Source organism: Salvelinus fontinalis, chromosome 40, assembly GCF_029448725.1.
Source record: "Salvelinus fontinalis isolate EN_2023a chromosome 40, ASM2944872v1, whole genome shotgun sequence".
Lineage (NCBI taxonomy): Eukaryota > Metazoa > Chordata > Actinopteri > Salmoniformes > Salmonidae > Salvelinus > Salvelinus fontinalis.
The window spans coordinates 13,090,572-13,117,821 of NC_074704.1; the positions used below are offsets into that span (position 1 = coordinate 13,090,572).

General features: G+C 42.7%; 1 protein-coding gene across 1 annotated transcript; it reads left to right on the forward strand.

The window, feature by feature from the left end:
• The first annotated feature begins 2,990 nt into the window (after positions 1-2,990).
• Positions 2,991-19,230, forward strand: LOC129839044 (myosin heavy chain, fast skeletal muscle-like). The gene is made up of 40 exons (XM_055906307.1): positions 2,991-3,031; positions 3,163-3,390; positions 3,721-3,867; positions 4,104-4,260; positions 5,127-5,154; positions 5,396-5,504; positions 5,672-5,764; positions 5,939-5,999; positions 6,136-6,234; positions 6,509-6,612; positions 7,133-7,271; positions 7,517-7,635; positions 7,796-7,945; positions 8,040-8,210; positions 8,452-8,755; positions 9,106-9,170; positions 9,263-9,350; positions 9,467-9,584; positions 10,049-10,172; positions 10,608-10,744; positions 11,480-11,735; positions 11,965-12,207; positions 12,547-12,723; positions 12,820-12,965; positions 13,145-13,235; positions 13,587-13,976; positions 14,098-14,224; positions 14,412-14,530; positions 14,761-14,957; positions 15,100-15,283; positions 15,394-15,559; positions 15,872-15,996; positions 16,158-16,466; positions 16,689-16,892; positions 17,050-17,175; positions 17,316-17,486; positions 17,890-17,994; positions 18,075-18,170; positions 18,617-18,748; positions 19,098-19,230. The coding sequence occupies exons 2-40, from the start codon at positions 3,175-3,177 to the stop codon at positions 19,116-19,118; spliced, it is 5,814 nt and encodes a 1,937-aa protein (XP_055762282.1). The 5' UTR covers positions 2,991-3,031; positions 3,163-3,174; the 3' UTR covers positions 19,119-19,230.
• Positions 19,231-27,250: the final 8,020 nt, after the last annotated feature.

Genomic DNA, 27,250 nt, shown 5'->3' on the forward strand with positions numbered 1-27,250 from the left:
TAGTGAAACTTGGCAAATGAAAACGTTTTATTTAATTTTTTTTTAATTTTAACATTCCGTCACAAAGAGAACATGTTCAACTTAATAAAACACATGTTTTCCCATCTCAAGAGGTTCAACTAAATAAATACTTTAGTAAGAGACTCTTAAATAAGGTAACAGGGTGGACCTTAACAAGTTGGAGGTTCATCTGAAATCAGCCACGAATCCCCTTGTGACAGGCTTGCTGTGTGCAACAGGGAAGGGCAATTGAATGCAAGCTTCACAAAAATGTGTTTATTTTTGAAACATTTCTAGCCTGTCTATCTAAGGGTAATGGGGTTGACGTGTTATGCTCGATCCATTCCGTTTTCCACCACAAAACACCCGAAAATGGCCAAAAAGAGAAGAACCAGCTCACCTGCTTTAACATAAAGATTTGACTATTAGATGTTCAATGTTTGCTTTGAAATAAATAACAGATTCATCATATTAAAACATTCAATTCAAATTTTCCTTAAAATGAATCACTTGAAATAAATAATAATCTTCCAAAATGTATTTGTCACAGCAACAAAACAACTAGCAATGATAAAATGATTGGGGTTAAGGGGGTTAAAATCTACCTAGAAGTCACAGAGGGTTCACAGAGGACATTCCAAAATGCATGAATTTTTGGCACTTTAGCAAGTCTTTATTTATATTAGAGATCAGAGCATTTAATTTACTATAACAGGATTTTAAAAGCAATATTGGTGCACAATTTCTACTTAAAATGTCAAAGGGATGCTAAAGGGACTCATATCGACTGTCCAACTCGAGATAAATACACTACATGGCCAAAAGTATGTGGACAACTGCTCGTCGACCATCTCATTCCAAAATCACCGGCATTAATATGGAGTTGGTCTCCCCTTTGCTGCTATAACAGCCTCCACTCTTCTGAGAAGGCTTTCCACTAGATGTTGGAACATTGCTGCTGGGACGTGAAGTTGGGAGATTAGCCCTGGCTTGCAGTCGGCGTTCCAATTCATCCCTAAGGTGTTCGATGGGGTTGAGGTCAGGGCTCTGTGCAGGCCAGTCAAGTTCTTCCACACCCATCTCGACAATCCACTTCTGTATGGCCCTTGCTTTGTGCACGGGGTCATTGTCATACTAAAACAGGAAAGGGCATTCCCCAAACTGTTGCCACAGCCCAAACCATGAAAAAGAGCCCCAGACCATTATTCCTCCTCCACCAAACTTTACAGTTGGCACTATGCATTCAGGCAGGTAGCGTTCTCCTGGACTCAAATCCAGATTTGTCCGTCAGACTGACAGATGGTGACGCGTGATTCAACACTCCAGAAAATGCTTTTCCTCCAATGGCGGAAATCTTTACACCACTCCAGCCGACGCTTGGCATTGTGCATTGTGATCTTAGGCTTGTGTGCGGCTACCATGGAAACCCATTTCATGACCTCCTGAAAAAAAGTTATTGTGCTGACGTTGCTTCCAGATGCAGATTGGAACTCGGTGGTGAGTGTTGCAACCGAGGACAGACTATTTTTACACGCTTCAGCACTCAGCAGTGCTGTGAGCTTGTGTGGCCTACCACTTTGCGGCTGAGCCGTTGTTGCTCCTAGACATTTCCAATTCACAATAACTGCACTTGTTGACCTGGGCAGCTCTAGCAGGGGAGAAACTTTATGAACGGACTTGTTGGAAAGGTGGCATCCTATGACGGTGCCACGTTGAAAGTCACTGAGCTCTTCAGTAAGGCCATTCTACTGCCAATGTTTGTCTATGGAGATTGCATGGCTGTGTGCTCCTGTCAGCATTGGATGTGGCTGAAACAGCCGAATGCATTCATTTGAAAGGATGTCCACATACTTGTATGTATATATAATATATTATAATATATATATATAATTTAACTACACATTAGATTTAATAGTTTTATGAGCTTTAATTGACAGCCTAAATGTTTATTTTCTAGCCTTTAAATCTTAATTTAATATGGTTCCACCAGGGTGATAAATCAAACTGAGCAAAGCACGAGGTAACGGCCAACTCCGTCACAAGCATGAGGTGAGGAGACAGTTCAGATGTGTTTACAAGCTAAATAATAGAAATAATAGGTGAACATATATATAAAGTTGTTGATGAGGATTAATGCCACTCAAATAGAACTATATAAAGTCAGATTAGATTTAATGAAAACTATTTTAGTTGTAGTGGGGAAATATGTACTCAGTCCATTACAGCATATGAGGTTCAGTATAAAAGTAACATTGGGATGAATTTGATAAATCAAACTTTTGATATTGTCATAATTATTAGTAATGACATCTCTCATTTACGTAAATTCAGAGACAAATGTGACATTAAAAAGTAATGTAATGGGAGTGTGGTGTTCCTGGAAGTGGGAGGTGCTAGTGAGACACAGAAATAAACAGGTCTCTCATCCAATCCATGTCCTTTCCCAGAGTGGTCCATAATTAACTTTTGCTTGGTTAGCACTTCCAACCAGATATAAGGAGGCTGAGGCCCCAGCATCCATAAGTCAGAAACCTTCTTCCTCTGTGGTAAGACTCTCTCCACCTCCTTAGATTTTTAAATGTGTCTCATCTTTGCACTCAGCATCTGACAGGTAGCTAACTGCACTGTTTCAATTGACTTCTGCATTTCTCTTGTAAGTTTTGACAATATGCAAACAAGTGGCATTTATTTAAAAATATGTATTTTTTTATTTTGTGTTTTACTTCAAATCTGTATTAAATCTGTATCCATTTACAGTCAAAAGTGGTGCTCCTGCACTTGAAAGGGTGTTCTAGAATGTAACAGGGTTTTCAGGGGTATTTATTTGAATTCCTAACAGAATGTGTAGTAAAGTGAGTTTCCACTAGGAAAATAAAAGTTACCAGTTGCACCTGTAATTAAATTGGACATGGCTGTAATGCCCCTTCAGGGCTAAATGATAAGGCTTTAGACTTGTGTGTTTTCACAATGCTCTAATGTGTCACAGGGTTCTCCAAGAAGTACACATTCATCTGTAGGAGGGGAAAAGAAGGTGAGACACGGTTTGTCTTCACATAAAAAGTGATGAGAATATTCTGTGAGAGATATCGCTCACCCAACTCTGTTGACTGGGGAGGAAGCACCACAGAGTCAATCATGTTTCTTGTTTCATCTCTTTCCTAGTTATCCGTCACCATGAGTACGGACGCTGAGATGCAAATCTACGGCAAGGCTGCCATATACCTCCGTAAATCTGAGAAGGAGAGGATGGAGGCACAAGCCGCACCATTTGATTCAAAGAACGCCTGCTATGTGGCAGACAAGGTGGAGCTGTACCTTAAGGGTCTGATCACTGCCAGGGCCGACGGGAAGTGTACTGTAACAGTCACGAAACCTGACGGCAGTAAGGAGGTAAGCCTGATCTGTAAAGTATTCAAATTCAAGTTTGTGCAATTACTCTAATTCTCCAATCAAGTAAATATACACATTGGCATTTGCTTTTTTGCAAACAGAACATAACCTTCAAACACATCATTTTTATCGCTGCTATTAAAAAATGACATGGAATGTCTTATGTTGACTAGTCAACAATCACCAGATATGTGTCAGTGGTTGATAACAAATTAGTTGGATTAATGTGGATATGCATTTTTTTACGATTAAACGTGTATTTAATGAGCAACAAGCATTCAGTCACGTCCACTTTGATCTGCGTGTAATCTACATTTCTGACTGTTTCAGGAAGGAAAAGAGTTCAAAGATGCAGACATCTATGAGATGAATCCCCCTAAGTACGACAAGATTGAGGACATGGCCATGATGACCTACCTGAATGAAGCCTCTGTGTTGTATAACCTCAAAGAGCGTTATGCAGCATGGATGATCTATGTAAGAAACCTGCACATACAAACTCACACATACATGTACATAATAAATACACACATACATGAACATAATAAATACTCACATACAGTACTACACATAAATGAATGGTAGAAACCAAAACATATCAATACAATAGACCCAAATCAGTTTACCAAAGTACACCCACATCCTCACATAAATCCAGGAAAAAAGTACATCTGACTTTACTAATCCACAAATGTAATTATGCTTTCATCCAGACCTACTCTGGGCTCTTCTGTGCCACGGTGAACCCCTACAAGTGGCTCCCTGTGTACGACGAAGAGGTTGTCAACGCCTACAGAGGGAAGAAGAGGATGGAGGCTCCACCCCATATCTTCTCCGTCTCTGACAACGCCTTTCAGTTCATGATGATTGGTACGATATCTCATGGCTGGATGGATGGATGGATGGATGGGTGGATGGATGGAGAGCTGTGATGGATGGATGGATAGTTGTGATGGATGGATGGAGAGTTGTGATGGATGGATGGAGAGCTGTGATGGATGGATGGAGAGCTGTGATGGATGGATGGATAGTTGTGATGGATGGATGGATAGTTGTGATGGATGGATGGATAGTTGTGATGGATGGATGGATGGATAGTTGTGATGGATGGATGGAGAGCTGTGATGGATGGTTGGTTGTGATGGATGGATGGATGGTTGTGATGGATGGATGGATAGTTGTGATGGATGGATGGATAGTTGTGATGGATGGATGGATGGATGGAGAGTTGTGATGGATGGATGGATAGTTGTGATGGATGGATGGAGAGCTGTGATGGATGGATGGAGAGCTGTGATGGATGGATGGATAGTTGTGATGGATGGATGGAGAGTTGTGATGGATGGATGGAGAGCTGTGATGGATGGATGGAGAGTTGTGATGGATGGATGGAGAGCTGTGATGGATGGATGGAGAGCTGTGATGGATGGATGGATAGTTGTGATGGATGGATGGAGAGTTGTGATGGATGGATGGATAGTTGTGATAAGTGTATATGGATCTTAAAGTCCATAAGTGCTGATGGATGGATGCATCAATGGAAGTTAAAATATACTTCAGACTTCAACTGCTAACAGTTTGCTGGGAATATCTGATTTTAACAACGCTTTCACTACAATGTCTGATTCACTTGAATGGAATATTTTCCTGAAAACATTTTTTGATGATGCTATGAATTGAATCATGTCCCCATAATGTTGTTTGAGTATGATAAGCAATGTGTTTTTTGGTTACAGATAAGGAGAACCAGTCCATTCTGATTACGTAAGTTGTTTACTAAAATGTCACTTGAGAAAGTGTTTCTATTGAAAATAAGTTGGGTCACTTGGTGTGATGAAATACATGACATTATGAATAGATTAGAGCATTAGGCTATGTGTAATAATGAGTCAATGAGTGGAAATATTTGTAACTACGGTGTAATTTTAATGCTATTTCTTAGTGAAAGCCAATCTGACACTAAAACATGTAACGAAAACCCGTCTTTCTCTGTCATATAAACCAGTGGAGAATCCGGTGCAGGAAAGACTGTCAACACCAAGCGTGTCATCCAGTACTTTGCCACCATTGCAGTGTCTGGTGGCAAGAAGGAAGCAGACCCCAACAAAATGCAGGTAGGTTGTGCTTATGTTTGCCTTTTAATCACATTTCAGTTTGGTTTTCTGAGCAAACTTTTTTTCCAGCTGTGATTCATGTTTCAAGAAATTTGTTCAAGCAATCGAGCGAAAACAAATTTGAACACTTTTCCAGTTTCTGAGCAATTTGTGTTTGTCTCAATCAGGGGTCTCTTGAGGATCAGATCATTGCAGCTAACCCTCTGCTGGAGTCTTACGGTAATGCCAAGACAGTGAGGAACGACAACTCGTCTCGCTTTGTAAGTATGAAGGGCATACTGTGGAAGTTACCTTATATTGGAAAAATGTAATTCAGTAGTTCCCTATTGTTATATCAATAGATGTCCAACAAACTGTAACATTTAAAGGTGTCTATCAAAGTAAAATATTTATTTATTTGTTGACCTATTTCTAACCCCCATGCTCTACTATAGGGTAAATTCATCAGGATTCACTTCCAGGCTGGCAAACTGGCTAAAGCTGACATTGAGACATGTGAGTTGGTTTTGATTGTTTCTCAATGCTTTCCTAAATTCAAATACTTTTGGGGGGAGATTATATCATTAAATGTTATCTCATGTTCTCTCTCTCTTTCTCACTCTCCTTGTGTCACTAAAACTTCCCCTCTCAGACCTGCTGGAGAAGTCCAGAGTGTCCTTCCAGCTGCCTGATGAGAGAGGCTACCACATCTTCTTCCAGATGATGACAGGCCACAAACCTGAGATAGTTGGTACGACAAAGTAGAGGTTCAGGGGAAATTATTCCCACCCCCATCTGTGGAATTTGTCAAAAATATTCATAGTCCACACTAATAATACTATTACAATGAGTACATCCAAGGTAACAAGGTCCACAAGTCTCAGTCTCCTCTTTAGATTATATTTATTATATACTACATGTATAATTGAGTCCATCTACTGAGTAAAGGAGGGAGAGATACTGTAAAGGTAGGAGAGCAGAATTCTAAGAGATTTAACTGACAAGCTGTTCTCTGTTGTCCACAGAAATGGCGCTCATCACCACTAACCCCTACGACTTCCCCATGTGCAGCCAGGGACAGATCACTGTGGCCAGCATCAATGACAATGAAGAGCTGGATGCCACAGATGTGAGTCAAACAAAGGGTTAACCAAACTTTAGATATGGAAAAGGTAGGACCACCATACACACTGAATGTACTGTGCAATTAAAAGTTGGTAGCAGCTGAGAATTTATGATTTTTTATTTACAATTTAGTCATTTAGGAGACCCCATTATCTAGAGCGACTTACTGTAAGTGAGTGCATACATTTTCATAAAAAATCCCCCGTGGGATTTGAACCCAGACCCCTGGCGTAGCAAGTGTCCTGCTCTACCAACCGAGCTACACCGGGCAAATAACTTGTGTTAGTTAGGCATGTGCCTCAAGCCACTCTTCATAACTTCCCATTTTGCCATGTAAGGCATCCCTACGAGAGATACGTGCCTTGTGGAACTGTGTAAAACTCCTTTTGTGTTTCCCTCACTAATGTGTTGGCACAGAGTAATATCTATTCATCCCATTCGTTCTGGAGTGAGCCCAGAACTGTAGTGTAACTGAGCAAACTACTGTTCAGTTCATCTCTGTTGTACTTCCTCTTTAATGTCAGGATGCCATTACCATCCTGGGCTTCACTAATGAAGAGAAGGTTGGCATCTACAAGCTGACAGGAGCTGTAGTGCACCATGGCAACTTGAAATTCAAGCAGAAGCAGCGTGAGGAGCAGGCCGAGCCAGACGGCACAGAGGGTGAGTCCCACTCATAGATATACAATAGACCTATTCCCCAACATAGAAATTGAACACCTAAGACAGACAGTGCCACATGAAAGTCAGGCAGGAGATCATTTTTCGAGAACAAATTCCAACCTCCAGAAATGTGGGTGAATCAAAACCTAACCCACAAAGATGTTAACCAAACTATTTTGTCAGTGTGAAATCAGAAACAAGTGATCTTGTGTCCCTGAGTCTATTGTTGTTGGTTCTCTCTCCAGTGGCTGATAAAATCGCCTACCTGCTGGGCCTGAACTCAGCTGAGATGTTGAAGGCTCTGTGCTACCCCAGAGTGAAGGTCGGCAACGAGTATGTGACCAAGGGACAGACTGTGGCTCAGGTAAGACTGCAAAACACAGCATCTACCAATTTCTGAGCACTGGAATTATTTTGGGGACGAGTGCATTGCTTTTTTAAAATAGTGATGTTGTTTATCCCAAGGTCTTATCACCAGACATGGTTAATATCTCATGTATTAATTTGAGGTATTATCATTGCAGGTTAATAACTCAGTCAGTGCTCTGGCCAAGTCCATCTATGAGAGGATGTTCTTGTGGATGGTCATCCGTATCAATGAGATGTTGGACACCAAGAATCCAAGGCAGTTCTATATCGGTGTGCTTGACATTGCCGGGTTTGAGATCTTTGATGTGAGTATGACAACAGAACAAGACACTTAGATGTGATTGAGATGGATTACAGTCTTGTATGATGAAATTATCCCTTTTAAAATTCCATCAACAGTACAACAGCATGGAGCAGCTGTGCATCAACTTCACCAATGAGAAACTGCAACAGTTTTTCAACCACACCATGTTCGTCCTGGAGCAAGAGGAGTACAAGAAGGAGGGAATCGTCTGGGCCTTCATTGACTTCGGCATGGACTTGGCTGCCTGTATTGAGCTTATTGAGAAGGTAAGCTGTCTGTGAGGATTTTAATGGACCATTATAATGGACCTGAACAGCAAAGATCATAGGGAGCCCTGTGTGAGATATTATCACAGTGGTACAACGTATCTGACTGTTGAGAACTCAATATGTTTCCTATTATGTGTCCCTAAATGAATCTAATCCTATAATATCATGTTCACCAAATGAATAAATGTGATGCTAAAGGGAAATATCACTAATTTGATATACATCTCTTTTCATAAAGCCATTGGGCATCTTCTCCATCCTTGAAGAGGAGTGCATGTTCCCCAAGTCTTCAGACACCACCTTCAAGGACAAGCTGTACGCCCAGCATCTTGGCAAAACAAAGTCGTTTGAGAAGCCCAAGCCTGCCAAAGGCAAGCAAGAGGCCCACTTCTCCCTGGTGCATTACGCCGGTACTGTGGACTACAACATCACTGGGTGGCTGGAGAAGAACAAGGATCCCCTGAATGACTCAGTTTGTCAGCTGTATGGGAAGTCCCCAGTCAAAATTCTGGCTGCCCTGTATCCCCCTCCCCCTCCTGAGGGTAAGACTAGCATCACGTCACAATATTTAACTAAATACTAGTTATAACTCAGACCCAAATGTTCTTTAAAGCCTTTCAATGTTTCACAATTTCTCAGGGTTTATCATCTGGTTGATTTACTCATACACTCGGTTAATTTAATAAAACAATAGGTGTTATTTTACACAATCTCACTGGCAGCATTTGCCTCTAGATACATGTGAAGTTAACCAGAGATTCACTGGTTTATAATTAGTGCGCTTGCTGAAGATAAGACCACTCTAGATTTCTTACATAATATTATTACTATTCTATTTATTCCACCCGCTCTAGGAAATTGACTTTTCTTTTACTTTCCCCCATTTTAACAGATAAAGCCAAGAAAGGAGGCAAGAAGAAGGGTGGTTCCATGCAGACAGTGTCCTCCCAGTTCAGGGTGAGCTTTTGAAATGTGTAGATTCAGTCCATCAAAGGTGCATTGATTATCATGAATGATGTCTGAGAAAATGGTTTGTAACCCTCTTACAGGAGAACTTACATAAGCTGATGACCAACTTGAGGAGCACTCATCCTCACTTTGTGCGCTGCCTGATCCCCAACGAGTCAAAGACTCCAGGTACAGGAAATATTGAGTTAAATATGTCATCTTATCAGTACAGTACCAGTAACCTTAACAATCCCAATCTTTAACCTGTTTATGAGTATTAAAAGAGACTTGTTTTGTTTTACCAGGTCTGATGGAGAACTTCCTGGTTATCCACCAGCTCAGGTGTAATGGTGTACTGGAGGGTATCAGGATCTGCAGAAAGGGCTTCCCCAGTAGAATCATCTATGCTGACTTCAAGCAGAGGTATGTGCACACACACACACACACACACACACACACACACACACACACACACACACACACACACACACACACACACACACACACACACACACACACACACACACACACACACACACACACACACACACACACACACACACACACACACACACACACACACACACACACACACAGAAATGATTGGCACTCTTGATAAAGATGAGCAGAAAAGACTGTATCAAATAACAGTGATACTGAGCTATATTGTATGGTCAAACATTTCTGAAAATTATATTATTTTATACTCAGAGAAAGAGATTTTGTTCAACAATTCACATTTTATTTTAAGATAGTCTTCATCATGATTGGCACCCCTGTTTTCAATACGAGGATCTCTTTATCAAGGGTGCCGATCATTATGAACCTCACTGTCTAACCAACCAACATATTGCAACTTGACATGTTAAAAATGTCTCCTCTTTCAGGTACAAAGTACTGAATGCCAGTGTCATCCCTGAGGGCCAGTTCATGGACAACAAGAAGGCTTCTGAGAAGCTGCTTGGTTCCATTGATGTGAATCACGAGGATTACAAGTTTGGACACACCAAGGTCAGTCAAAAAACCCCAGTAAAAGCTGACAACAAAACACAACTTGAATAATAATTTAAACCTGTACCATATAAAATCTCTCCAGTTGATCTATCCATCCTTTTGTTCTTTCTTCTTCATTTAACTAATGGAAAAAGATTGTACTGTTTTACTTCAAAGTCATACATGACAAGTATAGACGAGAAACTAAACTCATTATCATGTGCATTGTGTTAGAGTGGTATGGCTGCAGTTATCTGTATCTGTGTACATTATTAATCTACAACTGTACAATAACTAACAACTTAGAAACAACCTATCACATGGTATGTTTGTAACCGTTGCAAAGTTAATGTTGTTTAAATCAATCAAGTGGTGTTGTTCCCCTCTTTTGATTCAACCCTTTCTATCTGTCACCATCTGTGGTTCCATTGACCATGTTAACCTGTGTCTCAGGTCTTCTTCAAAGCCGGTCTGCTGGGTGTCCTGGAGGAGATGAGAGATGAGAAGCTGGCCACTCTGGTCGGCATGGTCCAGGCTCTCAGCCGTGGATTCCTCATGAGGAGAGAGTTTAGCAAGATGATGGAGAGGAGGTGAGGAATAGCAGACATCTTGGCAAAGCTTTCTGTCAACCACCTGTATCTAATGCATTATGATTACATACTGTATATGCTGTGAGTTGTTCAGAATGAGAAAGTACATCTTATAATGGTCAACTAAAGCTTTTGGGTTCATTCATTTAGTCCAGAAATGGATGTAGCAACTAAGGATTCTAGCTTTATAGCTGCAGTTTGGGATTGGGCTGTTCAATTGTCATTTAAATGTATGGTATTTACCCATTCATTCTTGAAGAGTATAAAATGTCTCATGAGCTTTACATGACTGTCAGTCCTTGCATCTAGACCGCTGCCTATGAATTTAAGGAGGGGTTACATTTCCCTAGCCCCCTTCCTCAGCTGTAAACAAACAGTAGTGGGGGTTCCATTTCCCTAGCCACCTTCCTCAGCTGTAAACAAACAGTGGTGGGGGTTCCATTTTGTTATTATTCGACGCCCAGAATGTAGCTTTATGAAACATCCCACTGGTCATTTCCATGTATTTTCAACCCCAAAATTAAACGTGATAACGTTGAAACAACCTGAATTATATATTTTTTTATCAATGTAGGGAATTGTCTTTTTTTCACTCCACTTTTAACCTAAATCCAATAACATGGTGACATTTTTGTTGTTTTCACGTTGAATTCATGTTAGACCAAATGTAAATCAAAAATAGACGTTGAACTGGGATGTCATTCACCATGCCACTCTGTCCTTTCTGTTGAACAGAGAGTCCATCTTCGCCATCCAGTACAACATCCGCTCATTCATGAATGTGAAAACCTGGCCATGGATGAAGTTGTACTTCAAGATCAAGCCCCTGCTGCAGAGCGCTGAGACTGAGAAGGAGCTGGCCAACATGAAGGAGAACTATGAGAAGATGAAGACAGACCTGGCCAAGGCTCTGTCCACAAAGAAGCAAATGGAGGAGAAGTTGGTGGCCCTGACGCAGGAGAAGAATGACCTGTCGCTCCAAGTCGCATCTGTGAGTAAACAACTACCCTCGTATGGGCACATTTACATACACATGAATACACAGACATGCACACACATAAGAACACACTGTAACATATGTGGCTAACTCACACATTTTTATTGCCCATGATATATATTTCATGAATGTCTATTGATTTGCTCTGACCTCTTTGACTAAAGTGTATATTTTGATACACAAAGGCAGGCCTCTGATTTTGTTTTTCCTGTTCTGAAAACAGGAAGGAGAGAGTCTGAACGATGCTGAGGAAAGGTGTGAGGGGCTCATCAAGAGCAAGATCCAGCAGGAGGCCAAACTCAAAGAGACGACCGAGAGGCTGGAGGATGAGGAGGAGATCAATGCTGAGTTGACTGCCAAGAAGAGGAAGCTGGAGGATGAGTGCTCTGAGCTGAAGAAGGACATTGATGACCTGGAGCTCACCCTGGCCAAAGTGGAGAAGGAGAAGCACGCCACTGAAAACAAGGTCTTGTGTCTTATCATAGACAGTCTAACCAAACAATAATCAACTCAAAACACAGCTTAACAGAAATGGAAATCAAGTTGTATTATGGGTGCAGGAAAAATTATGACACAATAGTAGAACTTCAGCACTCCCCACATTCATTGCATGTTCTACTCCCCCATTTATGACTTCCATTCAGTACACTGGCATGGTGAACACTGACATCTAGTGTTGAATCTACAGTACAGTAATTGTTTCACACATTTCTAATCTAAATGAAATAAATGTGATATATAAGAAACTAAATCTCCCCTTTATGGTGAAGTGACAGACTAATAATTTCGTTGTGGCCATTTCCAGGTTAAAAACCTGACAGAGGAGATGGCGTCTATGGATGAGAGTGTTGCCAAGCTGACCAAGGAGAAGAAAGCCCTCCAAGAGGCCCACCAGCAGACACTGGATGACCTGCAGGCAGAGGAGGACAAAGTCAACACTCTGACCAAGGCCAAGACCAAGCTGGAACAGCAAGTGGACGACGTGAGTGGAGTTTGACATTTTGGCCATGATAGTATGTAAGATGATATTATCTTCAGTTGTTTAGATTTGAACAATATATGTGTTTTTATCTTCTAGCTTGAGGGTTCTCTGGAGCAAGAGAAGAAGCTCCGTATGGACCTTGAGCGATCCAAGAGAAAGCTGGAGGGAGATCTGAAACTGGCCCAGGAGTCCATAATGGACCTGGAGAATGACAAGCAGCAGGCTGATGAGAAAATCAAGAAGTAAACACAAACCTATGACTACAGTATTTCCTGCTATAAATGTTGTTCTTGACAAATTCTTGTAATAAGGAATTAACACTTGCATGGTATTCTTAAAAGCAAAGTAAATGGTATGATTCTCTCCCTTTACACTATCAAACAAAAACTAACTCTGCAATCGACCTATTTGTGCTTCTCAGGAAGGAGTTTGAGACCACCCAGCTCCTCAGCAAGGTTGAGGATGAGCAGTCTCTGGGAGCTCAGCTGCAGAAGAAGATCAAGGAACTCCAGGTACAGTACAGGATATAAGCTCCAGTACAGAAAAGCACAGACTTGAATCATTTCCTGAACAACATTTTTCTGGTAGCACATTTTTCCCAGTGGCTTCTGATGGCTGATCAGTTTGGAAGATGGTGCTTCTTATTGGTAAAAATAAAATAAATTTTTCTAAACGTTGTAAAGATGGTGCTTCTTACCATTGTGGGTTTGGCTCCTGCATGGGACACTGTCTACAGAATATATAACTGGCTTTGTATTAAAACACATTTATGCTAAATATACATACTATTATAATTTTGTGAGGTTCAATTGTTTCAACTCTATTGTAGTGTTCATCCCCCCTGCTCCTGCCCCCTGTTCTAGGCCCGTATTGAGGAGCTGGAGGAGGAAATTGAGGCTGAGCGTGCTGCCAGGGCTAAGGTTGAGAAGCAGAGGGCCGATCTCTCCAGGGAACTTGAGGAGATCAGCGAGAGGCTGGAGGAGGCCGGAGGTGCCACTGCTGCTCAGATTGAGATGAACAAGAAGCGTGAGGCTGAGTTCCAGAAGCTGCGTCGTGATCTTGAAGAGTCCACCCTGCAGCATGAGGCCACAGCCGCCGCTCTGCGCAAGAAGCAGGCCGACAGTGTGGCTGAGCTCGGGGAGCAGATCGACAACCTGCAGCGCGTCAAGCAGAAGCTGGAGAAGGAGAAGAGCGAGTACAAGATGGAGATTGATGACCTCTCTAGCAACATGGAGGCCGTCGCCAAGGCTAAGGTGAGTAGTGATGTTTTGGTAAAGCAATGTTGAGGAGGGTCAACTACATTACCATTCAAGTGAACTGAAGTTGACAGGATTCCCATATATAAAGTAATGATGGAACATGTTACACTAACAGGGAAATCTGGAGAAGATATGCCGTACTCTTGAGGACCAGCTGAGCGAGCTCAAGACTAAGAATGATGAGAATGTTCGCCAGGTCAACGACATCAGCGGACAGAGGGCCAGACTCCTGACAGAAAATGGTACCTTCAACAATGATCAACAAGCCAATGCTTTCCTTCAGTAGAACACAACATGTATTAAGGGCTGTATCCACACAGTTTATACTGCACAATTCACCACCAAACATTGCCCTACGATACTTCAAAATACATTTTCAATTCAAGAGAACAGAGACCCTATTAACAAGATGTCCCTCTGTCCCTGCAGGTGAGTTTGGTCGCCAGCTGGAGGAGAAGGAAGCCCTGGTGTCTCAGCTGACCAGAGGAAAACAGGCCTTCACCCAGCAGGTGGAGGAGCTGAAGAGGGCGATTGAGGAGGAGGTCAAGGTAAGGGACTCAAAATGGACTCCACGCCCACAGAGTTTAGAGTTATATCTTCATATAGACAGTGACTACGCCACCCTCTGAGACTTCTACTGTCTCTCAACCCTCAGAGACTTCTACTGTCTCTCCACCCTCTGAGACTTCTACTGTCTCTCCACCCTCAGAGATTTTTTCCCATAATATGTTTGACTATCTCGCTAATCATTCTTTGTCTTTCTCTTTCTTTCTCACAGGCTAAAAACGCACTGGCCCACGGTGTTCAGTCTGCCCGCCATGACTGTGACCTCCTGAGGGAGCAGTTTGAGGAGGAGCAGGAGGCCAAGGCAGAGCTGCAACGCGGCATGTCCAAGGCCAACAGTGAGGTGGCTCAGTGGAGGACTAAGTATGAAACTGATGCTATCCAGCGCACAGAGGAACTGGAGGAGGCCAAGTGAGTCACACGCAACAGAAAAACTCAAATATGGTGTGGATGGTGAGGGTGGTAGGGGACTCTGAGAAAATGTTACATCAATATGTATTGTTTATCAAAATAAAATAAATACACCATTAAACCACCCTCTGTTGTCCAACAGGAAGAAGCTGGCCCAGCGTCTTCAGGATGCTGAGGAGACCATTGAGGCGACCAACTCCAAGTGCGCCTCCCTGGAGAAGACCAAGCAGAGGCTGCAGGGAGAGGTGGAGGACCTCATGATTGATGTTGAGAGAGCCAACGCATTGGCCGCCAACCTCGACAAGAAGCAGAGGAACTTTGACAAGGTGAAAACGAATAAACCTATCTTTTTTATCAATTGTATAATTGTTGCATATTTCTAATTTAAAATCTCTTCATCTTCGACTTCTAATAAAAATCCCATGGATTCTCCTAGGTTCTGGCAGAGTGGAAGCAGAAGTATGAGGAGGGCCAGGCTGAGCTGGAAGGAGCTCAGAAGGAGGCTCGCTCTATGAGCACTGAACTCTTCAAGATGAAGAACTCCTACGAGGAGGCTCTGGATCATCTGGAGACTCTGAAGAGAGAGAACAAGAACCTGCAACGTGAGCATTTGGCAGCAGTTCTATTTGGATCATGTTTGACTAGTGTTTTGAAAATGGAGGGAACTGCAATCATCACCATTAATATTACACCATTTCAGAAATGTCATGTTCTGCATAATTTGTATATATTGTTTTACTTGTAGACAGTATTCCTTTGAATATTCCAAATGGTAGGCAATTATATTTGCAAGGTGCTATGAGGTAATGTTAATTAATGAAGTATTAATATGATTCAATGTCAAATTAGGCGCACTGGCATATCCACTGAAAATCCACCAAGTCTAAACTGCTCCTGTGTGTGTGTGTGTGCAGAGGAGATCTCTGACCTGACTGAGCAGATCGGAGAGACTGGCAAGAGCATCCATGAGCTGGAGAAGGCCAAGAAGACCGTGGAGACAGAGAAGTCTGAGATCCAGACCGCTCTGGAGGAGGCTGAGGTACAAACTACAGCTGTTAGATGGGGAAAGCAGTGTTACACTAGCCAAAGCCAGCTACAGTCTAATGATCCCTGTATTGGAGTTTATTGTAGTCATATATATTTCATTCCTACATCCAAATGTATTGAACGCAATTGGCCTAACTGCCTCTGTTTGTCCAGGGAACACTGGAGCACGAGGAATCCAAGATTCTGCGTGTGCAGCTGGAGCTGAACCAGATCAAGGGTGAGGTGGACAGGAAGATTGCTGAGAAGGACGAGGAGATGGAGCAGATCAAGAGGAACAGCCAGAGGGTGGTTGACTCCATGCAGAGCACCCTGGACTCTGAGGTCAGGAGCAGGAATGATGCCCTGAGGGTGAAGAAGAAGATGGAGGGAGACCTGAACGAGATGGAGATCCAGCTGAGCCACTCCAACAGGCAGGCCTCTGAGGCCCAGAAACAGCTGAGGAACGTCCAGGGACAGTTCAAGGTAAAGGGACTGGGACATCAGGCTCAAAAATCTGAACATGGAGAGGGATTTGTTTTGAAATCTGTAGAAAATAATAGAACAGAGGATTTGAATAGAGTGGACAATGCACTGTAGAAAGTTAGGGATACTGGTGTAAATTCTTCCCAATGAACATTTATATCACCCATCCTATCACCCCTACATCCACAAGTCCTAATGAACGTATGTCATTGTGAACCCCAGGATGCCCAATTGCACCTTGATGATGCCGTCCGTGTCGCAGAAGACATGAAGGAGCAGGCAGCCATGGTGGAGCGCAGAAACGGTCTGATGGTGGCTGAAATCGAGGAGCTGAGAGTTGCTCTGGAGCAGACAGAGAGAGGCCGCAAAGTGGCTGAGACTGAGCTGGTAGACGCCAGCGAGCGTGTTGGACTGCTGCACTCCCAGGTATGGGTCAAAAGCCATTTCTAATGAAACTCAACCAAGCATACAGTTTATACACAGCTGGAATTTGACAGTGCTTGCCTTAGATTTTCATAATTTCAGTCTTGTGACTTGCAAGTTCTCTTGAATGTCAAACAAATCGTCTTGTTTCCTCCTTCAGAACACCAGCCTTCTGAACACCAAGAAGAAGCTGGAGACTGACCTGGTGCAGGTGCAGGGAGAGGTGGACGACATCGTCCAGGAGGCCAGGAATGCAGAGGAGAAGGCCAAGAAGGCAATCACTGACGTGAGTCCTTGAATTACATCATCTTGATTTTTTCCCTAAGGGCCAATGGTAGCTGGGCTGGTTAAGAACAACAAAGATCTCAGAGGGAACGTTATGATTTTTGCCAATTGGTGCATAAATTAAACAAACTTCTTTTCCAGGCGGCCATGATGGCTGAGGAGCTGAAGAAGGAGCAGGACACCAGCTCTCACCTGGAGAGGATGAAGAAGAACCTGGAGGTCACAGTCAAGGACCTGCAGCACCGCCTGGATGAGGCTGAGAATCTGGCCATGAAGGGAGGCAAGAAGCAGCTCCAGAAACTGGAGTCCAGGGTGAGTTACCAGCAGGAGGGATTTTATTATAACTACAAGAAGAATTGACCTTTAAAATGTACACTTGTTGGAATAATGTGCATACCAATATCCCTGTGTGCCTCCCATGCCCATGTTGTACATCTAAGCGTTTAGAAATAAACAGTGGATTAATAATATTATGTTGTATTGTATTGGACCTTCTAATCTTGTTCCACAGATCCTTGGTAGTTTAAATCTGTTGTTGCTAGCAATATTCATTCACAAATTTATGTGTAAATTCCACTTTGGGAACCACTTGGAAAAGTACATAGGAACAGACAACAATTGTGCCTCCTTGACTGGTTAGAAGACTCTACCTCTGTTTTACAAAGATTTGTTTCACCACCTCAAACAAATGCCTAAATGTATTTGTTCCACAAAGGTGCGTGAGCTCGAGACTGAGGTGGATGCAGAGCAGAGAAGAGGTGCAGACGCGGTCAAGGGAGTCCGCAAGTATGAGCGCAGAGTCAAGGAGCTCACTTACCAGGTAAGAGAAAGTGCATTCTTCACACAGACAGGTTTGTGTATATAATTATGGGGCATTGATCATTTGATCTTCTCCCACAGACTGAGGAGGATAAGAAGAATGTTGGCAGACTTCAGGACCTGGTAGATAAACTGCAGATGAAAGTGAAGGCCTACAAGAGGAATTCTGAGGAAGCGGTGAGTCACATACTGAGTCAAATACTCTGAAAGCAGACATTCAAGAAGAAAAATCCCTAGTTAACATTATAAAACTTAATGTCCATAAAATATAGTTTGAAGTGTTGCTACAGCACATCAGTCAACAATGACAATTGATAGTGCAAGTAAATGCTGAAGAAATTATACACATCTCTGAGTGCCTCCTATGTGTTACCAACTTAAAGGAGAGGGGTTGAATATTAATTAGCTGGTCTAGTGATCGTGCTGGAGGCAGTGGTTTGATCCCCCGTTCCGCCACTCACTTTCTCTGCTCTATCATATATCTCCCTATATACATTGTTATCCTAAATCTGTCTTTTTTGTATAAAAAAACAACAACCTTTAAAACAGAATATTAATTTGCTACCTGAAGTTTCAAACTTTAAATGCTGATGTTCTGCTCTCCCTCTCTTTTCCTCACGTAGGAGGAAGCAGCCAATAGCCACATGTCTAAGTTCAGGAAGGTTCAGCATGAGCTGGAGGAGGCTGAGGAGCGTGCTGACATCGCTGAGACTCAGGTCAACAAGCTCAGAGCCAAGACCCGTGACTCTGGAAAGGTACAGAACTGCTTCTAAACCTATACCTGACTCATGTTCAGATATGAACACATCAACACCACCTATGAATCAGTCTTCTCACAGATCAATACAGACCTTTTACACTCAACTGTATTTAAGATCACCAAGCAGCACATTTCAGGAAGGGCAAAAAAATAAAGTTTTTTTCTGTTGATACTTCAAAATGGAAAATCCAAGCTGAGCACTGAGCATTAAAGACTTGATCCATTATATTCTATCCATATATTTATCATGTTCATTATTATTACTGATCCATTATAGTGTATCCATATATTTATCATGTTCATTATTATTACTGATACATTATATTATTTATTTCTTCTTACAGGGAAAAGAAGCTGCTGAATAAACAAGACCAAAGTATTGAAGATCAAAGTCTTATAATTTTCCTGTGTTGCATAAAATATGATTTTCAGGGTGAAATGTTGAGCATTGATTAAAAACATGTAGATCTACATACACTTCCTTTGTGACTGTGGACTTATTACTCAGCAAACAGATTTTTAATACCCCATAAAATATTGCACTTTAATTAATGGAGCAATTTGGTATTCCAAAAACAACAAAGCAGACACCCCAACAAAGCAGACACCCCAACAAAGCAGACACCCCAACAAAGCAGACACCCCAGCTAAGGGAGGTAAGGCAATAAATAGCCCATAGTGGCGAGGTAATTACAATATAGCAATTAAACACTGGAGTGATCGATGTGCAGAAGATGAATGTGCAAGTAGAGATACTGGGGTGCAAAGGAGCAAAATAAATAAATAAATACAGTATGGGGATGAGGTAGTTGGTAGTTGGTTAGTGAGAGAGATATGAGTCTCCGGCTTCAATGATTTTTGCAGTTTGTTCCAGTCATTGGCAACAGAGAACTGTAAGGAAAGGCGGCCAAAGGAAGAATTGGCTTTGGGGGTGACCAGTGAAATATACCTGCTGAAGCAGTAGTATACCTGCTGAAGTAATCCTTCTAACCCCCCCCCCCCCCCCCCCCCTTAAAAGATTTAGATGCACTATTGTAAAGTGGCTGTTCCACTGGATATAAGGTGAAGGCACCAATTTGTAAGTCGCTCTGGATAAGAGTACAGGAGCGTCTGCGAAATGACTTAAATGTATGTAAATGAAGCGCGTGCTACGGGTGGGTGCTGCTATGGTGACCAGTGAGCTGAGATAAGGCGGGGCTTTACCTAGCAAATACTTGTAGATGACCTGGAGCCAGTGGGTTTGGCGACGAGTATGAAGCGAGGGCCAGCCAACAAGAGCATACAGGTCGCAGTGGTGGGTAGTATATAGGGCTTTGGTGACAAAACGGATGGCACTGTGATAGACTGCATCCAATTTATTGAGTAGAGTGTTGGAGGCTATTTTGTAAATGACATCGCCGAAGTCGAGGATCGGTAGGATGGTCAGTTTTGCTAGGTATGTTTGGCAGCATGAGTGAAGGAGGCTTTGTTAAGAAATAGGAAGCCGATTCCAGATTTAATTTTGGATTGGAGATGCTTTATGTGGGTCTAGAAGGAGAGTTTACAGTCTAGCCAGACACCTAGGTATTTGTAGTTGTCCACATATTCTAAATCAGAACCATCCAGTGTAGTGATGCTAGCGGGCAGGTGCGGGCACTGATCGGTTGAAGAGCATGCATTTAGTTTAACTTGCATTTAAGAGCAGTTGGAGGCCACAGAAGGAGAGTTGTATGGCATTGAAGCTCGTCTGGAGGTTAGTTAACACAGTGTCCAAAGAAGGGCCAGAAGTATACAGAATGGTGTCTGCGTAGAGGTGGATCAGAGAATCACTAGCAACAAGAGCGACATCACTGATGAATTTAGAGAAGAGAGTCGACCCGAGAATTGAACCCTGTGTCACCCCCATAGAGACGGCCAAAGGTCTGGACAACAGGCCCTCCGATTTGACACACTGAACTCTATCAGAAAAGTACTTGGTGAACCAGGCGAGGCAATCATTTGAGAAACCAAGGCCGTTGAGTCTGCCGATAAGAATGTGGTGATTGACAGAGTCAAAAGCCTTGGTTAGATCGATGAATACGGCTCCACAGTATTATCTCTTATCGATGGCCGTTATGATATCGTTTAGGACCTTGAGCGTGGCTGAGGTGCACCCATGACCAGCTCGGAAACCAGATTGCATAGTGGAGAAGGTACGGTGGGATTCAAAATGGTCAGTGATCTGTTTGTTAACTTGGCTTTCGAAGACCTTAGAAAGGCAGGGTAGGATAGATATAAGTCAGTAACAGTTTGGGTCTAGAGTGTCTACCCCTTTGAAGAGGGAGATGACCGCAGCAGCTTTGCAATCTTTGGGGATCTCAGACGATACGAAAGAGAGGTTGAACAGGCTAGTAATAGGGGTTGCAACAATTTCGGCAGATCATTTTAGAAAGAGAGGGTCCAGATTGTCTAGCTCGGCTGATTGTAGGGGTCCAGATTTTGCAGCTCTTTCAGAACATCAGCTATCTGGATTTGGGTGGAGGAGAAATGGGTGGAAAGCATGGCCAGCCATAGAAAAATGCTTATTGACATTCTCAATTATTGTGGATTTATTGGTGGTGACAGTGTTTCCTAGCCTCAGTGCAGTGGGCAGCTGGGAGGAGGTGCTCTTACTCTCCATGGACTAGGACTAGGCTAGTGATACATTTATTACATACATTTTCCCATTATTAAAGTGGCTAGAGTTGAGTCAGTATGTTGGCAGCAGCCACTCAATGTTAGTGATGGCTGTTTAACAGTCTGATGGCCTTGAGATAGAAGCTGTTTTTCAGTATCTCAGTCCCCACTTTGATGCTCCTGTACTGACCTCGCCTTCTGGATGATAGCGGGGTGAACAGGGAGGGGCTCGGGTGGTTGTTGTCCTTGATGATCTTTTTGGCCTTCCTGTGACATCGGGTGGTGTAGGAGTCCTGGAGGGCAGGTAGTTTGCCCCCGGTGATGCATTGTGCAGACCTCACTACCCTCTGGAGAGCCTTACGGTTGAGGGCGGAGCAGCTGCCGTACCAGGCGGTGATACAGCCCGGAAGGACGCTATCGATTGTGCATCTATAAAAGTTTGTGAGTGTTTTTGGTGACAAGCCGAATTTCTTCAGCCTCCTGAGGTTGAAGAGGCGCTGCTACCACTGTAGTGTCGTCTGCAAACTTGATGATTGAGATGGCGACGTGCATGGCCATGCAGTCATGGGTGAACAAGGAGTACAGGAGAGGGCTGAGAACGCACCCTTGTGGGGACCCAGTGTTGAGGATCAGCGGGGTGGAGATGTTGTTACCTACCCTCACCACCTGGGGGCGGCCCAGCAGGAAGTCCCGGACCCTGTTGCACAGGGCGGGGTCGAGACCCAGGGTCTCGAGCTTAATGGCGAGTTTGGAGGGTACTATGGTGTTAAATGCTGAGCTGTTGTCGATGAACAGCATTCTTACATAGGTATTCCTCTTGTCCAGATGGGTTAGGGCAGTGTGCAGTGTGATTGCGATTGCGTAATCTGTGGACCTATTGGGGCGGTAAGCAAATTGGAGTGGGTCTAGGGTGTCAGGTAGGGTGGAGGTGATATGGTCCTTGACTAGTCTCTCAAAGCACTTCATGATGACGGAAGAGAGTGCTACGGGGCGGTAGTCATTTAGCTCAGTTACCTTAGCTTTCTTGGGAACAGGAACAATGGTGGCCCTCTTGAAGCATGTGGGAACAGCAGACTGGGATAAGAATTGATTGAATATGTCCTTAAACACACCAGTCAGCTGTTCTGCACATGCAACTGACCAGGCCACTCAAGTAAACTGAACTCGCTGTCATGTTCCAGGCGACGTTTTTCCACTCCTCTTGTCCAGTGTTGGTGACGGCGTGCTCACTGGAGCCTCTTCTTCTTGTTTTTAGCTGATAGGAGTGGAACCCGGTGTGGTCGCCTGCTGCAATAGCCAATCAATGACAAGGATCAATGTCAGTGGCACTGTATTGTCCACAAAGCGAGCAAAGAAGTTGTTTAGTTTGTCTGGGAGCAAGACATCGTGGTCCGCGACGGGCTGGTTTTTCTTTTGTAGTCCGTGATTGACTGTAGACCCTGCCACATACCTCTCGTGTCTGAGCCGTTGAATTGCGACTCCACTTTGTCTCTATACTGACGCTTAGCTTGTTCGATTGCCTTGCGGAGGGAATATTTACACTGTTTGTATTCGGTCATGTTTCCGGTCACCTTGCCTTGATTAAAAGCAGTGGTTTGAGCTTTCATTTTTGCGCGAATGCTGCCATCAATCTACGGTTTCTGGTTGGGAAATGTTTTAATAGATGCTGTGGGTACAACATCACCGATGCACTCGCTAATAAACTCGCTCACCGAATCAGCGTATTCATCAATGTTGTTTCGACGCAATGCGGAACATATCCCAGTCCACGTGATTGAAGCTATCTTGAAGCGTGGAATCCGATTGGTCAGACCAGCGTTGACCAGACCTGAGCACGGGTGCTTCCTGTTTTAGTTTCTGTCTATAGGCTGGGAGCAACAAAATGGAGTCGTGGTCAGCTTTTCCGAAAGGAGGGCAGGGGATGGCCTTATATGTGTCGCGGAAGATAGAATAACAATGATCCAGGGTTTTGCCAGCCCGGGTCGCGCAATTGATATGCTGATAAAATTTAGGGAGCCTTGTTTTCAGATCAGCCTTGTTAAAATAGGCATTTCCTTGATACCATTTGAAAGAAAACCCTTTAAAGTCTGTGGAAATATGAAATTAATGTAGGAGAATATAACACATTAGATCTAGTAAAAGATGTTCAATCATCTTTGAAATGCAAGAGAAAAGCCATTATTACACTTAGGCGCAATTTAGATTTGGGCCACGAGATGGCAGCAGTGTATGTGAAAAGTTTTAGACTGACACAGCAGGGGGTTGAAACTGTAGAACCCAGTTTCTACATTTTGATATAAAAATGGATTTTATCGAACAAAACCATGCTACATTTTAACTCTGGGACCCTCAGGATGACATATCAGCGCACGATTACTGAATGTAAGAACATTATATACCTTCAGAGGTGAATGTATCAAACCAGTTACCATGATAAAAGTTTGTTGTTGTTGTGCACTCTCCTCAAACAATAGCATGGTTTTTGTTTCACTGTAATAGCTACTGTAAATTGGACAGTGTAGTTAGGTTAACAAGAATTTAAGCTTTCTGGTCATATTAGACATGTCTATGTTTGGGAAATGTTCTTGTTACTTACAACATCATGCTAATCACATTAGTGCACGTTAGCTCAACCGTCCCGCGGGGGGACACAGATCCCTTAGAGGATTAACCCCTTTTTTTCAATTTCCGCTTAAAATGACATACCCAAATCTAACTGCCTGTAGCTCAGGCCCTGAAGCAAGAATATGGATATTCTTGGTACCATTTGAAAGAAAACACTTTTAAGACTTTCTTTTGCCTGTCACTGCAAAGGTTAGTGGAGGTGCCTCAAAGAGATTCTGGCGGGGAATCAGAGGAACCTAAAGCATTGGGGAATCAGGGGAGCATAAAGCATTGAGGAATCAGAGGAGCCTAAAGCATTGGGGAATCGGAGGAGCCTAAAGCATTGGGGAATGGGAGGAGCCTAAATCCTTGCCAAAACAAACAGTTAATAATAACCACAGTTAACCTCTCCACCCTGAACGTCTGTGAGTCAGCATGTAGTGAGGGCTTTCCCTGACAGTTGGTTGGCTAGCATATTTATAGACGACGTGTGTGAGGGTTTTAGGAAACTGGGAATTAACGGCTGTACTTAGCAAGGGCTTCCCCTGGGCTGGCTGGGAGGAAGTATTTATGGACTACCGTGGTGTGTGTGCTCTTTAGGGGATCACCGCAGTAGATACGTGTGTGTAGAAGGAAACACAATGAAAAATCTTTCAAAATGTTTCTATCTTAAGTGTATGATTATTGCCTTTTAACTGTGTCCCATGCCTGCCAGAAACGATTGCCTTTCAGGGCTGAATGACCTTTATTGCATTACATTGAATTGAGTGTTTGTAATTTATGTTACTTAAAACCTCTTAAGGATCCACACCTTTTTTTCAATTTTTGACCAAAAATGGCATACCCAAATCTAACTGCCTGTAGCTCAGGCCCTGAAGCAAGGATATGCATATTCTTGGTACCATTTGAAAGGAAACACTTTGAAGTTTGTGGAAATGTGAAATGAATGTAGTAGAATATAACACAATAGATCTGGTAAAAGGTAATACAAAGAAAAAACAACCGTTCTTTTGTATTTTTTTGTACCATCATCTTTGAAATGCAAGAGAAAGGTATTATTCCAGTCCAAGTACAATTTATATTTTGTCCACTGGATGGCATCAGTGTGTGTGCAAAGTATTAGACTGATCCAATTAACCATTGTATTTCTGTTCCAAATTTTGTATCAAGACTGCCCAAATCTGCCTAATTTGTTTATTAATAACATTCATTGTTCAAAATTGTGCCCTCTCCTCAAACAATAGCATGGTATTCTTTCACTGTAATACCTACTGTACATTTACATTTAAGTCATTTAGCAGACGCTCTTATCCAGAGCGACTTACAAGTACATACATTCATACTTTTTGGTACTGGCCCCCCATGGGAATCGAACCCACAACCCTGGCGTTGCAAGCACCATGCTCTACCAACTGAGCCACACGGGGCCGTGTGGTACATTTGACAGTGCAGTTAGATTAACAAGAATTGAAGCTTTCTGCCAACATGAGATATGTCTATGTCCTGGGAAATGTTCTTGTTACTTACAACCTCATTCTAATCGCATTAGCCTTCGTTAGCTCAACCGTCCGGTGGAAGGGACACCGATCCCGTAGAAGTTTAAGGTATCAAAACAATATAAAGGAAAATGATTGGATGAAACATTGAATTTGGCATTACTGCTATTAGCCAATAGAAACACGTTCAATAACAGCTTCACTACAAGGAACAACAAATAATCCCCCCAATAATCTAAAATGAGTTTGTTTCTGAAGTGTCTGTCCTATATATGAGAAATATAAGAAAGATCAGGAAATTCACTTTAAGACCACAAGATGTCACCATAAAAACATTCCCAACACTTTCCCTGCCTGCCACTGCTCTTACTCAACAACAATGTCCTTTGGAGATATTTCATTAAAATGATTTTGTGGTAAGTTGATCAAATCTTTTAACATTTTGAAAAAGTTGTAGATATATTCCAATGTTAGATCTATAGCTGTTTCTTAAATATGCAAGTTAGAAAGCCTTAAGATAATTAATCCACTTGTTTAGAGAGGGGCAGTTACTCCAGTACTTTTTTAAAAACCACCCCATTCCTAAAAACAACATTTCATGAAATAACAAAAAAATAGTTAACTGTAGCCATTTATTTCCCTTTATAGTTTGTCTTAGCATGACATTCATTCACATATCATTTTTTTCTTCAAACATTGCTTTTTTGTGTCAGCAATTAGACATTGCTAGTTACTCTCTAGTACACTATTTATTCCCTTATTTTTGTTTAGTGCTTATTTCCATAAAAACATACATTATAATTTTTTTACTGGTACCGGGGACCTTCAGACGAGTCTTGTGAGGCTTGTGGGCATCCTAGAGCAAAACAGAGAACACATCTGTCCACAGAAGGGTCATATAAGTGTAGCCCAAACCGTTCTGACGCTACAGACAGAAGTTGGCAAAAGAGGCTGTACCGACTTCAGACGAGTCTTGTGAAGCTTGTTGACGGAGAACGCCATCGTGTTCGGGAAGTCTCATGGTCTGACAAACATCGGTCTAGCTCTAACACTTTTCACAGCAGATGCGGAAGGGCGATATCAGCGGATGCGTTAGAATGAGACATGCAGCCCATGCAAAAAATCAGATAAAGTATATCCAGCTTAAATTGACGGATTTGATGGATATTTGTTTTACGTTAGATTTCCGTGGAAATTGTAGGCGAAGGGTTAACGTTTTGTTTTCCAGTGCAAAATATTTTGAATATGTTTTTGTTGCATGCCTTAATGAACATGACCCGCCTCATGGACCTGGCTAATTATTGCAAATCTCCAAACAACATTTAGTATAACTCTTCTCCAATAGAGGGCGCTAAATGCCCAGACTAGAAAACACTACACAAGGGGACTTTCTTTTGCCTGCCACTGCAAAGGTTAGTGGAGGTGCCTGAAGAGATCCTGGCGAGGAATTGGAGGAGCCTAAATCATTTGGGAATCGGAGGAGCCTAAAGCATTGGGGAATCGCAGGAGCCTAAATCATTTGGGAATCGGAGGAGCCTAAAGCATTGGGGAATCGCAGGAGCCTAAAGCATTTGGGAATCGGAGGAGCCTAAAGCATTACCTCAACAAACAGTTAATAATAACCACAGTTAACCTCTCCACCCTGACCGTCTGTGAGTCAGGTAGTGAGGGCTTTCCCTGACAGTTGGTTGGTTGGCATATTTATAGACAACAGGTGTGAGTGTTTTAGGAAACTGGGGATTAACTGCTGTACTCAGCAAGGG

Excerpts from the sequence above, each read along its gene's own strand:
- LOC129839044 (XM_055906307.1), top strand. The coding sequence starts at position 3,175 with ATGAGTACGGACGCTGAGATGCAAATCTACGGCAAGGCTGCCATATAC. Across the intron at positions 10,745-11,479 it reads AGCAAGATGATGGAGAGGAG|AGAGTCCATCTTCGCCATCC; the intron begins GTGAGGAATAGC and ends TCTGTTGAACAG. Across the intron at positions 14,225-14,411 it reads CAGACTCCTGACAGAAAATG|GTGAGTTTGGTCGCCAGCTG; the intron begins GTACCTTCAACA and ends CTGTCCCTGCAG.